Source organism: Ursus arctos, unplaced genomic scaffold (assembly GCF_023065955.2).
Source record: "Ursus arctos isolate Adak ecotype North America unplaced genomic scaffold, UrsArc2.0 scaffold_23, whole genome shotgun sequence".
NCBI classification, from domain to species: Eukaryota; Metazoa; Chordata; class Mammalia; order Carnivora; family Ursidae; genus Ursus; species Ursus arctos.
The window spans coordinates 20,388,660-20,405,435 of record NW_026622908.1 but is presented as its reverse complement, the minus strand read 5'-3'; the positions used below and the strand labels follow the sequence as shown (position 1 = coordinate 20,405,435).

General features: G+C 34.6%; 1 protein-coding gene across 1 annotated transcript in view; it reads left to right on the top strand.

The window, feature by feature from the left end:
* The window catches only part of CCDC73 (coiled-coil domain containing 73), a 116,227-nt gene that overhangs the window by 23,067 nt on the left and 76,384 nt on the right, over nucleotides 1-16,776 (top strand). The window contains exons 3-6 of the mRNA XM_026511883.4: nucleotides 3,129-3,200; nucleotides 8,181-8,252; nucleotides 9,877-9,912; nucleotides 10,847-10,921. Of these exons, the coding sequence (XP_026367668.3) occupies nucleotides 3,129-3,200; nucleotides 8,181-8,252; nucleotides 9,877-9,912; nucleotides 10,847-10,921 (255 nt within the window). The remainder of the gene's footprint in view (nucleotides 1-3,128; nucleotides 3,201-8,180; nucleotides 8,253-9,876; nucleotides 9,913-10,846; nucleotides 10,922-16,776) is intronic.

The following is a 16,776-nucleotide window of genomic DNA, read 5'->3' as shown; positions in this document are numbered from 1 at the left end:
AATACATAAAAAGTGCTTAGAACAGTATCTAAATCACAGTAAGATCTCAGAATCCATTTAAAAGAGAAAAGTATAACCAGGCTCACATGAAGAAAGCAGCATCTTGCACATTTCCCATCCAACTGCTTTGGGATTTGATAAGATGCATATATCTGTGAAATATAAACCCTTATCATGATATAAAATGTTTCCGTCTACCTAGGCCAGTTCTGTCCTACTCTCTCCCCAAGAAGCAACCCCTCTTTTGATTATTTTCCACTGTCAATTAGTTTTGTTTTGTTCTGACATTTCATATAAATAGAATCATACATATGTACTCTTTTAGGTAAGGCTTCTTTCACTCAGCATGTTTTAAATTCATCCATGTTGTTGTGTCTATCAGCATACAGATTCATGTTTGTTAAGTGTGCACCTATTAGTTTCATTTACTCTGGAGTGATTATAAAATGTGTTGTTAATTTTATTTTCTGCATTTTTATTGTTAGTGTATAGAAACATGATATTTTGGGTGTTGATCTTATATCCTGAGACCTTGTTGAACTCAATTAATTAGTTCTGGGAGATTTTTTTATAGATTCCTTGGGGTTTCCCATGTATACAATCATGTCATGTACAAATAGAGACCATTTACTTCTGTCTGATTTGTTTCCTTCCTTCTTTTTTTTCTCTCTCCTCTCTCTTTCCTTTTTTGCCTTTTCTGACAAGGAATGATAGACATATCAATCCATTCAGTCTTTTATCATTACATATGATGTTAAGTATAGTGTTTTTATGAATGCTCTTTATGCAACTGAGGTAATTCTTTCTATTCCAAACTGGCTGAGGGTTTTTATTATGAATGAGTTTTGGGTTTTGTCAATTGTCTTTTCTGCGTCAATTGTTATGGTCACGTGATTTTTTTTCTTTAGCATGTTGATATGGTGAGATATCAATATTGTTGTTGAATCAGCCTTATATATCTGGAATAAATTCTACTTGGTGGTGGTGTATCACATTTTATATATTGTTGGATGCCATTAGCTGATATGCTGTTGAGGATTTTTCCATCAAAACTTGTGAGATGTATTGGTCTTAGTTTTCTTTTTTTGTGCTGTCTTTATCTAGTTTTGGTATCACAGTATGCAGGCCTTATAAAATGAGTTGGGATGTGCTCCTTCCTCATTTATTTTTCTGGATGAGACTGTAAAAATGGCGTTAATTCTTTATATGTTTGGTAGAATTCTCTAAAGATGAAACCATGTGGGCATGGACATTTTGGGGGGGGGGAGTTCTTAACTAGTGGTTATAAGGCTATTTAGATTGTCTGTATCACCTTGGATGAGGTTTGGTAGTTTGGGGTTTTGAGGAATTGGTCTATTTCTGTAAGTTGTCAAATTTATGAGCATAAACTTGTTTGTAGCATTCCCTTACTAACTTTTTAATGGTGCAGTATCTTTGTACATAGTTTCTTTTAGCTCTTAGAGCATATTTAAATTGTTGATGTGAAGTCTTTGTCTGGTAAGTCCATTGTCTGCACTTGCTCAGAGACAGTTTTTTTTAACTTTTTTTTTTGCCTGTGTATGGATCACACTTTCTTGTCTCTTTATGCTTTGTATTTTTTGTTGAGAACTGGACATGGACATTTTGAATATGTGGTAACTCTGGAAATCAGATATTTTTTCTCCCAGGGTTGCTGTTTGTTGTCATTTTTTGTTTAGTGACTTTTCTGAAAACATTTTGTGAAGTCTGCTGTTTCTGTCAGGTGTGGCCACTGAAGTCATTGTGCTCTTAATTTAACGATCAGCTAGTGCTTTGTTTGGCAGAGATTTCCTTAAATACCTGGAGCCAAAAGAAAAAAACAAAACAAAACAAAACCTCCCAGGCTTTGCAGAAGGGCTCTCTCTGTGTGTTGGGGCATAGCTTCAGCTCTGTATACAGGCACTTTTTAAGTCTACCTGTTGAATTTTTCAACAGAAGGTTCAGATTTCTCTAGTGATACCTTGTATTTATGGTGTAGACTAATTCAGGAGTATTCCATGATTTTAAACAAAATCAGAGGACTTTTCTAAATAACTGCTTCCTGCTTGGCTTTTGGCTTTGTTCCTTGACTTTGGGTCTTCCCTTTGTGCTGCCTCCCAGAGAGAGTCTGTCTTTGCAGCCTCCCAGCTGATCCCTGTTCTTTTTATTTGAGGCTTGTTTGTCAGGTCGTGGCTGCAGGTAGGGGGAATACGGGCATTCTCTGACTTTATTAAGCTTCAGTTCTTAGGTGAAACCGTGTCTCAGGGTGAGGTCTTCATAAGAGTTCTGATCCTTCTTTTGTTTTTAATGCTGGGCCTACTGTATTCCTTAATTCCTGCTGTTTTTCTGCTCCTCCCCCCGTGATAGAGCTGTTATTTTATTTTCCTGGCCTGCTTCCAGCTGCAGTGGCTTTCCACAGCTCTCACACTGTAGTTTTTATTGCCTCTCCCCCTGTAGATTAAGCTCTTGCTCCTTAGGGGAGATGAGGAAGACTGGTCTGTCTAGGTAGACTTTTCAGTGGTGGCTCTTGGTCCCCTTTCCCAGCTGTACAGGGATTTCCACTAGTGTTCTTAAGTATAGTTTTTTTTTCCCTTTCCCTTATAGATTAAGATTCTTGGTCTGTAGGGGAAATAGGGAAGATGCGTTGTGACTGCTCTTCTCTTCTCCAGCCAGTCCTACAGAGGAGAGCCTCTAAGATTGTTGGATTCTTCCCATCCTTCCCTGTAAGCCCTTTGTGGGCTTCCTGGAAGAAAGACCTTGTAAAAAATATAAAAACTCCTTATTTCTGGGGTCCCTGGGAATTCACATTCTTACACTGGTCCACATTCTGCCTTTAGCAATTTATTAAGAACTTTCAGCTGAATTTTCTTATCAGGACTCAGTGATTTATGTCCCAGGTAAGCAAATGCTGTGGTTCTCTTCTCCCTGCAGTAGAGAGTTAACCAGAGTTTGGATTAGTTGAATGATCTGGGACCTCAGTTCTCTGATGGGTTTGTCTATTTAATTTACAATTTGTCCAGATTCTTTTCTTGTTGTAAGCAAGAGAGGATGCTCTTTTTATCGCTCTGGAAAGAGCTGAAATGTAAAATTTTAGAGTCCTAATTTCCCTTGCATTTTTCTTTTTGATTTAGGAAGCAGAAACTCAATATGAAGAGCAGATTAGTAAAATTATTGCAGAGACACAGGAACTCAAATGGCAAAAGGTGAGGTTTTGTTTTGTTTTTAAGATTTATTTACTCCAGAGAGAGTGCACATGGGAGTGCACGTGAGTGGTTGGGGAGGGGCAGAGGGGTGAGAAACTCAAGCCAACTCCTCTGAGCATAGAGCTGATGTGGGGCTCAATCTCACCATCCTGAGATCATGACCTAAGCCAAAATCGAGAGTTGAACGCTTAATGAACTGAGCCACCCAGGTATCCTCAAACTAAGTATTTTTAATTTTTATTTCATATTAGTCTTTTTAGCATCTTTAGCATCTTTTTACCTTTTAAAGAAGTATTGTAATCCTTAATTGCAGTTTGAATTTTTAAATTTCCTAAACATATTTGGGGATTGTGCATCATTTTATTTTATTTATTTATTTTTTTATTTAAAGATTTTTATTTATTTATTCGACAGAGATAGAGACAGTCAGCGAGAGAGGGAACACAAGCAGGGGGAGTGGGAGAGGAAGAAGCAGGCTCCTAGCAGAAGAGCCTGATGTGGGGCTCGATCCCATAACGCCGGGATCACGCCCTGAGCCGAAGGCAGACGCTTAACCGCTGTGCCACCCAGGCGCCCCTCCCCCCTTTTTAAAAGATTTTTATTTATTTATTCGACAGAGATAGAGACAGCCAGCGAGAGAGGGAACACAAGCAGGGGGTGTGCATCATTTTAAACAAAGTCTCAAGAGAGTTGTGACTACAATTGTTTTTAATAATAGTTGGGCCACCAGAACACTGAGAATGAAATTTTTTCCCAGGCTTTCTGATAATAATGCTGAAAACTACTATGATCTATTTAGTGTCTGAGACACACATTATGTATTACAAAGAAGTCAAAATATTTTTAAGAAGTGAAACCTCTTTATTTTCCCAGACTGTTATTACATACTGTAATCAAATATTAAAAAAAAAAAAAAACAGTATCAGAGGGACACCTGGTTGGCTTTGTCGGTAGAGCCTGTGACCCTTTTCCCAGGGTCATGGTTCAAGCACCGTGTGGCGTGTGGAGACTGCTTAAAATAAAGAGAAAAACAAAAACAATCACCAGTATCATCAGATCTGATTCTCTCTCTAGCCTTATTTATATGGAAGCATTTTTGATAGTACTTCTCATGCCTTTCCACTAAAGTAATCTTAATAGCTAAAAATTGAATCTTAATTATGGTGGCCCCCTTCTTTTCACTGTTTGGCAATATTGAAACAGGAAGTTGGAGGTAACATATCAGAATCAGAATTCAAGCGACAGAGGATAGCTCAACCTAGAAACGATGGGAATTTTGAGACCAGACAGGCCCACAAGGTTGTGTAGAATGTGGAAGTAAAACTAGAGTTGGATTTTATGAGGCACAGGTCTCAAATCTCTCTGCAGAAAGGAAAAACAGATAAACACCAAGCACAAACTGAAACTCCAAACAGATTTCAAAATGTAAAGTCATATCTTATTTTTGGATAGAGAGAGTCAACAGTATAAAGTTATCCAAATCCTTAAGTTAATCAGTATGTTTAATACAATCCAGTACTAAGAGTGTGTTTGCTGTACTTAAGCTGTTCTAAGGTTTATGTAGAAATAAATGTACAAGAGTGTCTGCGAAATTTTTGAAAAAGAACAGGGCCAAATAATTACACTAGGTTCTTAAATATATTATTATAAACTACAGTAATTAAAGTAGCTTGGTGTAGCATACATGGATAGGTATTCCTCAGAACATAATAGAGTCTAGAAATAGATCCAAATTTTAAGATAAATTAGTGAGTGATAAAGGTGGCATTTTTTTTTTATTCTGACAAAATTGTAAACTTTCTTCAGAATTTTCATGTCCTTTTTGATCTAAAACAGTAAGTAGTTATGTGGAGTGAGTGTTAAAGCTGTCATCTTTAGAACAATAAAAACGTGCCCATATACTGTATAAGAGTGGAGTTACAGAGAAATTTAAGTTCCTTAAGTTTCCTCAGTAAACCCTTGAGGCATAGCTCTCCAGGTAAATTGTTGACTTTCCCAGGACAAAACAAACAGGTCACACCATCTTGATCTAAAGGAACACTATAGAAAGCAGACCTATATTTACAGTGGTAAAATGTAGAGTCAGAGAGCACTGAAGATAAAATAGTATTTGGGCTCAGTACTACAAAGAATTGGGGCCACAGTTATTTATTTTTCTTGAACAGATCTTTATCTTCACCCATTGGGTTTCTTGACTGGGAAACAGCAGTATTCAAAGATCGGTATAAAATGTGATTGAACCATTCTCTTTTAGGCTTTTAGACTATTATTGGCTTTAGTTCTTCTGGTTTTAGAGATATTATGTAAAATTAGATAGAGGTTTTCTGCTAGTATCAGAAAGACATTTTGCCCACAAAGAGTGCCACTTCAAAGAAATCTTAATTTGGTTTGATCATACAGAGAAGTACCACAAAGTTAGTATCGAAATTAGCTGTGATCTGATTACAATAGAAAAATCCTCAGGGATCTTAAAAAAAAAATCGGAGAAGAATTTAATTTTGCAGTTCTGTTTACATAGTAGATTCCTTTCTCTTATGCTAATGGGTGTGGTGTCACAAAGGAGAAAATAATATGTCTCACTTGAGGATCCGAGATAACAATTGGAGGCTGAAACAGTGGGGAGTATCTCTGGATTATTAGAGATATTCACTATCTGACTAGCTCATTGACTCTGAGGAAGAGGTTATGTGATGGTGGCAGGATTTATGGTATGAGTAAAATATTTGCAAAATTTCTTTCAATATTTAGAGAAATTTCTCTTTGCCAGTTTGAGGATAAAATGGGAAGTTGGGTGCATGATTTGCCCTCAGAGCAGTATCATTGATTTGCCCACTTGATTTTTTTCCTCTTCATTTTCTTAGCTAGTTCAGGAAAGTTTTTCCCCAGTGTCCTTTCTGTTTATAATAAATATCTACAAGTGTCTTTACCAAAAGGCTCACTCCTTCAGTGCTTGATGACTGGAGTGGGAGCATTAAGTTGTTTTATCTGTAAGGCCTCCAGTTTATTCTGCTTTTGTTCAAAGGCTTTTTGAACATCTGGATTTGAGATCTAGTAATGGGTTATTTCCCATTCCAGTTTTTGTTGCATGTTAAATCTCCTATTTCCAGGTTTAAGGCTGGTCACAAAAAGTAAGTAGAAAGCTAGAGGTCACATTTACTTGAGAATGCACTCTTCAGAGAACCTATCCCCGAGGTCTTCAATAAATTCTTTCCTTGCTTGCAGGAGTGGAATAGAGTCTAATTTATTTTCACAGAAAACTGGACAATAACCTCTGAAAGATTTTTTCCAACTCTATAGCTTTTCTAAACCTGTCTGGTTTCCTGTGCATTTTGTCATTTCTTGTCATTCTTGGGATTTTCTCACTATGCTTTTTCCATTCTTTTTTTTTTTTTTTTCATTTGAGAATATGAACCATTGGTACAGATCTGGGAACTGATAGTACAATTTTTAAAAATTAGCTGTAAGATTTAAAATATTTTTAAAGTTTATTTTATTATATATTTTTTAGTATTCTCTATGTCCAGCACAGGGCTCAACCTCACACCCCAGAGTACAAGAATCACATGCTCTTCAGACTGAGCCATCCAGGTGCCCCAAGAATGAAAATATTTTAAAGTAATTGCTAACTTCAGAAAAAATAAAAAGCTCTGTTAAATAGAAATGTAATTACGGTATATTATATGGCTGAGCATTGAATAAAAATTGCATACTCATGATAGTATAAATACTGAAGATTGATTTAAGTCAGTTTTTATGTAACTCTGTTGGAAGAATAGAGGGAGCAGATGTTAGGTAATGGTTGTACAAGAAAGACAAACTCCCAACTATCATAATAGAAGTCCGATAAAATTTTTAAGTTGGTAAATCAACATATATCTAGAAACACGGAGTCAAATAACAGAAACATTTGAAGCAGTTCCCACTTTTAGATCTAATTTTTTTCAATTGTGAGAATTATTCACTAAACATAGAAAAAAAAGTTTGAAGTCATCTTGAATCTGAAGAACAGAACACACAACTTCTATCAAAAAAGGAGGGAGAGAAGAAAAAAAAAGAAATAGAATCATATATATGGATTTTAAAAAATGCCCTGTGGTGGTTTTGATTTTATTTAAAAAAAAAATTGCTTCAGTGAATTTGAAGAATTGTGTCCTCATGTGAACGTTTGCGCTTAGAAAATAAAATGGGTTTCTTTGGGAACTCTAAAAGACTGTAGGTGTCTTGTATATGAAGACTATTAATTTTAGGGGTGCCTGGGTGGCGCAGTCGTTAAGCATCTGCCTTCGGCTCAGGGCGTGATCCCAGCGTTCTGGGATCGAGCCCCACATCAGGCTCTTCTGCTGGGAGCCTGCTTCTTCCTCTCCCACTCCCCCTGCTTGTGTTCCCTCTCTTGCTGGCTGTCTCTGTCAAATAAATAAATAAAATCTTAAAAAAAAAAGACTATTAATTTTAATAACTTTCGATGAAATATTTTCTTGAAGAAAGTGTTGGAGTCAGCCATGTTTAGAGTTTTGTGTGTGTGGGTGTGTGTGTTTGTGTGTGTGTTTTAAAGATTTATTTATTAGAGCGTGCGCGTGCGAGCAGGGTTGGGGGAGAGGCAGAGAGAGAATCTCAAGCAGACTCAGCATGGAGTCTCGGAGCCCCACGTGGGGCTCAGTCCCATAACCCTGAGATCATGACCTGAGCCCAATATCAAGAGTTGGATGCTCAACCGACTGAGCCATCCAGGTACCCTGAGCCATGTTTAGAGTTTAAAATTTTAAAGAAATGTGTTTTATCATAAAGAAGTAACTGAAAGAATAATTATTGTATGCTGATCAGGTAAAAAAATCATAGAATTGTTTAAAGTTGCATTTCAAGAGCATACAATAATATATGCAATGAATGTTTAACTTTTATTTAAATTATGAACCTAATTAAAAGTTAAAACTGAAAGTTATTCAAATTTATGTTTTAACTTTTCATAATTTTGTAAAATAGGAAACTCTTCAGAATCAAAAGGAAACATTAGCAAAGCAACACAAAGAAGCAATGGCAGCTTTCAAAAAGCAGGTAATTTTATAAGTATAGACAAACACTACAGTTTCAAATATTTCACCCCCTCTGCCCCATATGAATTATTACGGCATACTCACTGAAGACAAACAGAGTATTAATGGAAGCAGGAGATAAAGTTATTTTGAATCACAACTGACACTTAGTAGAATGAGTTAGTTAAGGAGAGAAATTGGGAAAACTGTTTTCTTGGAGATGTATTTTCATCTGTTCTAAATAAATAAGATTAGTGATGTGTGTGCTCTTGTTCTTTCTCTCCCTTCTCCCCTTTCTCCCTTTGATTAGAATATCCTAGGATCTCACCTTTTCTGCTTTCCTCCTTTACCCAAGCAAGAAATAGAATACTGATGAAAAGCTGAGATGCAAGGGGGGAGATGTGAAGGATGACGAGATGCATTTATCATGCACTGAGGCCTTCATAAATACTATCAGCAGCTAAGAGCAGAGAAAAACATTATATATAATGAATAACAACTTCTTCAGTTATTTTGAGTAATACAGCTCTTCTTTACTACCTCAAATTTTTCTTCAGTCCCTCTTTAGAAAATGTAAGTGTAAGAAATGTGCTCCTGAAAAATATTCTCAAGAAATTTTTTCCTTATGGTCATTCCAGCATCACCATTTTTTCTTCCTTTTTCCTTCCCTCTCTTTTTGCCTTTTTCTCCACACAAGTGTGTATGTTTAGAAAGGGAAATACACCTATGTAAGGTAAATCACTAGTTGGTTGAGGTTGTTTGTAGTCCACACTGTAGTGCAGATTTGTTTAAGCAGAGGATAAACTTTCTTCCTATTAGTCTGAGATTAGCCTCACCAAAGGTATGGGGGCTTTAATTGAAGACTAAGGAAGCAGAAGCCAAATATGCCAGATAGTATTCTCTAGGAGAGGGCAAGTCTGTGTCTCTTTTATCACAAGGGACTTTGGGCAAAATAAGAATATCTGGGTATCTGAAGGGTAATGGAGAAAGTGCTCTTGGGCTCTCCCCCCACCCCGTTGTTGTTTGTTTCCTTTTTTCCTCCCCTCCCTTCAACTACTCCTCTCCTCTTCCTGATTCTTGAATGTGAATGAGGGATGTGGAAAATGAGAAGGAGAAGTTCCAAAGAAAAATTTTATTTCTTGACAGTTTTACCTATTCTTGTGTTGTTTATAATATTTTGTTTTCTTTGGCATGTTGACCCTACTTACTCTGCTTTAAAATACCACTATTTATGAGACACCTACATGCATTTTTAAAAAAAATTTCAGAAAATACTGTCAATGCTAATACAGATGATACTGATTTCATAAAAGTGTGCCTTCAGGAAACTTTATATGTTATTATTTAAGAGTAGATGGCAAAGTACTGACACGTACAAGAAAAAAACTCGTGGAAGGAAAAACTAAATTTTCAAGGATGATTGGTATTCCTAATCCTGTGATTAAATTTTTCATTTCTTTTGGTGACTGGCTTTTTACCCTCTTGTATATCTTTTATTATTTTCTCAGTGTAGAGGTAGCACGTTCACATTGTATTAGGTTCAAACAGGATAGACATGTAAAATACTTTTATAGTCTTACCGACCAGTGTAAATCACTGCTAACAGTTTACTTACCTGTATTTTCATTTTTAAAATTATTTATCAGTTGCAAATGAAGATGTGTGCCTTGGAAGAAGAAAAGGTATTTATTAATTTTTTTAATAATTTAAAGCATAGTTAAATGCATTTAATTATCAGTTGTTTACCACAATGAAAAGGAGTATTAGCAGTAGATTAATGGAGACTGTTAATTGCTTAAAGTCTTAGAAATTGAAAAGAGCCAAGGAAATCATGTTGCCTCTGTCATTTTACAGTTGGAATACTAAAGCCTAGCAAGACTAAATGACTTGCTGAGCTGAAGCTCTCATTCTGAAGTGGTGAAGTTGGGACTAGAACCCAGATCTCTTCAGCCCCCAAATTAATGTTTTTTTCTATTCTACTGCAGTGTTTCTATTAAGTATATTTTTAGTGCTTTTTCAGTGTAATTACCTGTTTAAACATTAAAATGATTTGCGTCTGGATGCAGACCAATTGGAAAAGAAGACACAACTCTGAACTAGAAATTCACCTAGCATTAAATATTTTCTCTAATTATTTAATAGTTAATACATGTTTTTATTATGTCAGTGGGTATACTATTTACAAAGCCCTTTAAAAAAATTCTCCCATATCTTTATAAGAGAAATATACTTGTAACTTATTAATTAGAATACATTTATTCTAGCTGTGTTAATTAAATAATTTCATAGTATCCATAAATTCTCAGGAATGCCCTACTGATAAAATGATTATCATGCACTGAAGCCACCATAAATATTTGTTATAATATTATACTGATAAAATGTTTTGTTATAATTTTCATTTCATGATATTTGTAATCTTATAGAGGCCTTATTGTATGTTCATGATCTTTTTTGAAGTCATTGGGAATGTAAGTTGTGTTGCAGATCCAAGTTTAAAGCTGTGGAGTGTTAGTTTTGTAAAGAAGAGGTTTTGGTTCTTGAGCTTTTGTATCTTGCCCATTAATAATATCACTTACATTGGAAAGTACTGAAATACAGTTTTTTTACTTAAAGGGAAAATACCAACTTGCTGCAGAAATAAAAGAAAAAGAAATAGAAGGATTGAAGGAAACATTAAAAGCATTACAGGTAAAGTAACTTAGTATTGCTTAAAAAATAATTTGGCATATTAGCATTATATTAGTAAAATGTCCACTAAACATGTAAGTTAGCAAAACAAAGCTGACAAAAATTCATATATCATGTAACTTTGTAATTTTTTCCTGAAAGCCTTGAATTTCAAATTAGTAGGATTTTTCCTCATCTTTTATTTTAAAAGGAAATATTAAAATAGCTTCATTATTTCTTACTGTAATATAATTGTTATTTTTAACACTTTATTAACGAACAAACCAAGTCAGACCTATATATTATAACTGATTACCTGTGGTCCTTAAAAGTGAAAATAAAATAGCATTAAGCTAGTCATGATTATTTGTTATGTACTGTGCTTATTTTCTGCAAATACAGAGATGCCAAAAGCATCACATTTGCCTCTAGGCTGTACACAGTCTCCTATAGAATACAGACGTATATAGCTAATGATGTTTCGTTAAGCGTATTTACTGAAGGTCTACAATGTGCCAAGCACTGGAGATATAGCAATGAATAAAAAGGACAAAAATAATTTACTTTTATGGAGCTTCCATTCAAGGTGGGGGGAAGACAAGCAATAAAATGAGATACAAAGTAAAATAAAGATTGTTAGGGGAGAAGATACAGGATTTTGAAGTTATCACCCTATAGATAACATTAATTACAAAGACCAAAATATATTTTTATAATGGAAGTATCCTGATGGTCACTACCTTAATCAGGTAATTCACATCATAGTGTGGATTTCCTTCATGGTTAAGCATATAATAAACTTTCTTTCTTTAGTTGATTAAGGTAGTAAGAAGGTTTCCTTTTCTTCATATCCTCACCAATCTTGTTATCTCTTGTCTTTTTAGTCATAGACATTCTAATAGGTGTAAAGTGATAACCTCTTTGGGTTTGATTTGCATTTCCCTGATGATTAGTGATCTTGAGCACCTTCTTATATACCTGTTGGCCATTTGTATGTCTTTCTAGAAAAGTCTATCCTGGTCCTCAGCCCATTTTTTATATTGGTTTTGTTTTGTTGCTGTGGAGTGTATGAGCTTCTGATACATTTTGGATATTAACCCCAATCAGATACATGGTTTACAAGTGTTTCTCCCATTTTAGGTTGTCTTTTCACTCCATTGATTATTTCCTTTGTTTGCAGAAGCTTTTTAGTTTTATGTAGTTCCAGTAGACAATTTTTGCTTTTATTGCCTGTGCTTTTGTTGTCATATTAAAAAATATCACTGCTTGTGCTAATGTCAAGGAGCTTTTCCCCTCTGTTTTCTCTTCTGGTAATTTTATGGTTTCAGGTCTTATGTTTAAGTCTTTACTCTATTTTGAGTTGATTTTTCTATATAGTATGAGATTTTGTATATGGTGTGAGATAAGGGTCTGATTTGTCTTCTGTATGTGGATGTCCAGTTTTTCTAACACCATTTATTGAAGATTATCTTTACCCCATTGTATATTCTTGTTACCCTTGTTAAAGATCAGTTAGCTGTAGTTGCCTGGATTTCTGGTCTCTCTAGTCTGATCCATTAACCAATATCTCTGTTTTTATACCAATAGCATACTGTTTTGATCACAGTAACTCTGAAATATATTTTGAAATCAGGAAGCATGATGCCTGTAACTTTGTTCATGTTGCTCAAGTTTACTTTAGCTGTTCTGGTTTTAGGGGTTTTCATGGTTCTGTATGAATTTTGGGATTTTTTTCTATTTCTGTAGAGTTTCATATTGTGATTTTGATAGATTGCATTGAATTGGTAGATCACTTTGGATAATATATACATCTTCACAATATCCTTCTATCCATGAACACAGGATATCTTTCCACTTATCTGTCTTTTAAAATTTCCTTCATCAATATTTTATAATATTCAGTGTACAAATAATTTACCTCTTTGGTTAAATTTATTCCTACATATTTTTTTTAGTTGTTGTGAATGGGATTGTTTTCTTAATTTCCTTTTTGGATAGTTTGTTGTTTGTGTATAGAAATATGGCTGATTTTTGTGTGTTGGTTTTGTATCTGCAACTTTAATATATTCATTTATTAGTTCTGACAGTGTTTTTGTTGAGTCTTTAGGGTTTTCTACGTATCTGATCAAGTCATCTCCAAACAGAAAATTTTACTTCTTTCTGATTTGGAAGCCTTTTATTTCTTTTTCTTCTCTAATTGCTCTGGCTAGGACTTTCAGCACTGTGTTGAAGAAGGTGGTAAGAATGAGTATCCATGCCTTCTACTGAATTGGTGGTGATGTTTATCGTGGGCTTTTTATATAAGGCTTTTATTGTGTTGAGGTAAGTTACCTTGTGTACCTCTTTTGTTGAGAGTTTTTATCATGAATAGATTTTAAATTTTGTCAGATACCCTTTCTACATCTATGAGATGAACATATGGATTTTTAAATTCTGTTAATGTGATGTATGACATTGATTGATATGCATATGCCAGACCATCTTGCAGCCCAGGGATAAATCCCATTTGGTCACAATGTATGAACCTTTAACATGCTGTTGAATTTGGTTTGCTAGAATTTCGTTGAAGACTTTTGCATCTATGTTCATCATGGATATTGGCCTGTAGATTTCTTTTCTTGTATTGTCTTTTTCGGACTTTGGGATCAGAGTGATACTGGCCTCATAAAATGAGTTTGGAAGTGTTTCTTCCTCTTCTGTATTTTGGAAGAATTTAAGGTTTGGGATATTAATTCCTTAAATATTTAGGAGAATTTATCCATGAAGCTATCTGGTTTGGGGATTTTCTTCCTTGGGAGGTTTTTAATTACTGATTCAATTTCCTTATTTGTGATGGGTATGTTCAGACTTTCCATGTCATCTTTCTTCAATTTTAACAGGTTGTGCGCTTCTAAGAATTTATCCATTCTTCCAGGTTGGCATATAGTTGTTTCTTTTTATTTCTGAGGCATCACTGTAATGTCTCCTTCCATTTCTGACTTTATTGATTTGAATCTTCTTTTGGTTAGTCTAGCTAAGGGTTAGTAGATTTCATTTGTCCTTCCAAAAAAATAACTCTTAGTTTTGTTGATTTTTTTTCTATTGTTTTTCTTTTTATTATTTATTTCTGTTCTAATCTTTATTATTTCCTTTTGCTGATTTTGGGATTCGTTTGTTACCTTTTTTCCTAGTTCTTTGAGATGTAAGATTAGATTGTTTATTTGAAATATTTCTCTTTTTTAGTGTAGGCATTTATCATTATCAAATTACCCATTAGTACTGCTTTTGCTGCATCCCATAAGTTTTGTTATGTTGTATTATTGTTTTTATGTGTCTCAAGATACTTTTTAAATTCCCCCTTTATGGACACAGTGATTATTCAAGAGTGTTGTTTAATTTCTATATACTTGTGAATTTTCCTGTTTTCTTACTGTTTTTCTTGTTTCCATTGTAGGTGGAAAAGATATTTGGAATGATTTTGATCTTAAATTTGCAAAGACTTGTTTTGTGACCTAACATGATCTGTCCTGGAGAATGTTTCATGTGTACTTGAGAAGAAATGTATTCTTCTGCTGTAGGGTGAAAAGTTCTGTGTACATCTGTTAGGTCTATTTGAGGACCTCATCCATAGTGAAGTTTAAAGATTAAATGCTTGATAGATTTTCGTCTGGATGTTTTGTACATTATTTAAGTGAGGTATTAAAGTCTCCTACTATTACTGTATTTCTGTCAATTTTTCCCTTCAGATCTGTTGATATTTGCTTTATATATTTAGGTGTTCTGATGTTGGGTGCATAAACAGCTGTTATAGCTTCCTGTTGAACTGACTTCTTTGCATTATATAATGACTTTTTTGTCTCCACTTTTTTGTCTCCTTTTGACCTGAAGGATATTTTGTCTGATATAAATATAGTCACCTGTGCTTTATTTTTGGTTACTATCTCTGTACTTTCAGCCTATTTTTGGTTACTTCATCTCTGTACTTTCAGCCTATTTGTGTCCTTAAATCTAAAGTGAGTCTCTTGTAGATAGTACAGTAGTCCTCCTTTATCAATGGGGAGTATGTTTCAAGACCCCCTTGGATGCCTGAAACCATGGGTAGTACTGAACTCTAAATATACTGCTTATTTCCTATACATAAATACCTATGATAAAGTAAATTAAGCACAGTAAGAGATTAACAATAACTAATAATAAAATAAAACAATTATAAACAATATATTATAATAAATGTTATGTGAATGTGATCTCTCTCTTTTTCTTTTTTTTCTCTCTCTCTTAAAATATCTTATTATACTAAACTCACCCTTCAGGGCACCTGGGTGGCTCAGTCGGTTAAGCATCCGACTTTTGATTTCGGCTCAGGTCATGATCTCAGGGTTGTGAGATTGAGCCCCACGTCAAGCTCCACACTCAGCAGAGAGTCAGCTTGAAGATTCTCTCCCTCTCCCCCTGCTCTCTTTCTCTCAAATAAATACATTAAAAAAAAAAAAAACCTCACCCTTCTTCTCTTCTTTTGATGCTATGAGATGATAAAATGCCTATGTGATGAGATGAAGTGAGGTGAGTGATATAGTGTTAGGCTCCTATTAACCTTTTGATGGCACATCAGGAGAGAACTCATCTGCTTCCAAATTGCAGTTGACCATGGGTAATTGAAACCATCCAAAGTGAAACCACAGATAAGTGGGAACAGCTGTGTATCACTTGATTTTGTTTTTTTTATCCTGTCACTCTGTGCCTTTTGGTTGGAAAGTTTAATACATATACATTTATAGTAATTATTGATAGGTGTGGAATTACTGTTGTCATTTTGTAAATTGTTTTCTGTCTGTTTTGTGGTAGTTTTGTGCATCTCTTGTCTGCCTTTTTTATTTGATGTTTTTGTAGTGATTTTCTCTGATTTTTTTCTTTATCTTTTGTGTATGCATTATAGGTTTTTATCTTTACGGTTATCTGAAGTCTTGCATAAAATATCTTGTACTTATAACTATTTTAAGTTGATAGTAACTTTAACTGCATACAAAAGTACTACACTTTGCCTCCTCAACTTTGTGTTCTCATAACCAGTGTTTGCATCTTTTTATATTGTGTATTCATTAATACATTTTTATTTCTAAACTTTTATATAAGGGTTAAAAGTAATTTATGTACTACTCATTCAGTCTTGAATTTCTCTATGTTTGTCTCTATACTTTACGAATGAGAATTATACTTTCATGTGCTCTTGCATTGTTGTTTGGCATGTTTTTGTTTCAATTTGAAGAACTTCCTTCATTATTTTTTATAAAGCAAGTCAAATGGTAACAGATTCCCTTAGTTTTGTTTGTTTGGGAAAGATTTTTCTCTCTCCTTCATCTTTTAAATGATAGTTTTGCTAGGTATAGTAGTCTTGGTTGGCAGATTTTTCTTTTCATACTTAGAATATATCATCCTACTCTCTTCTGGCCTGCAAGGTCTGCTGAGAAGTCTTCAGATAATCTTATTGGAGTTCCCTTACATTTGACAAACTGCATTTCTCTTGCTACTCTCAGAAGTCTCTTTTCTCCTTGACTTGACAACTTGATTATAATGTGTCTTGGCATATTCTTCTTTTGGTTCATTCTGTTTGTAGTCCTCTGAATCTCATGAGTCTGGATGTCCATTTCCCTCCCAAGATGTGGAAAGTTTTCAGCCATTATTTCTTTGAATTAGCTTTCTTCTGCCCCTTTGTCTTTTCTCCTTCTGGTACACCCCAATGCTTATATTGATTCCTTCGATGCTGTTTTATAAATTTTTTAGGCTTTCTTCACCCTCCTTCACTTGTTTTCCTTCTCTGATTGAATAATTTCAAATGATCTGTCTTCGAGTTCACTGGTTCTTCTATTCAATAAAGAGTGGCCTTAAAGCTCTCTCTA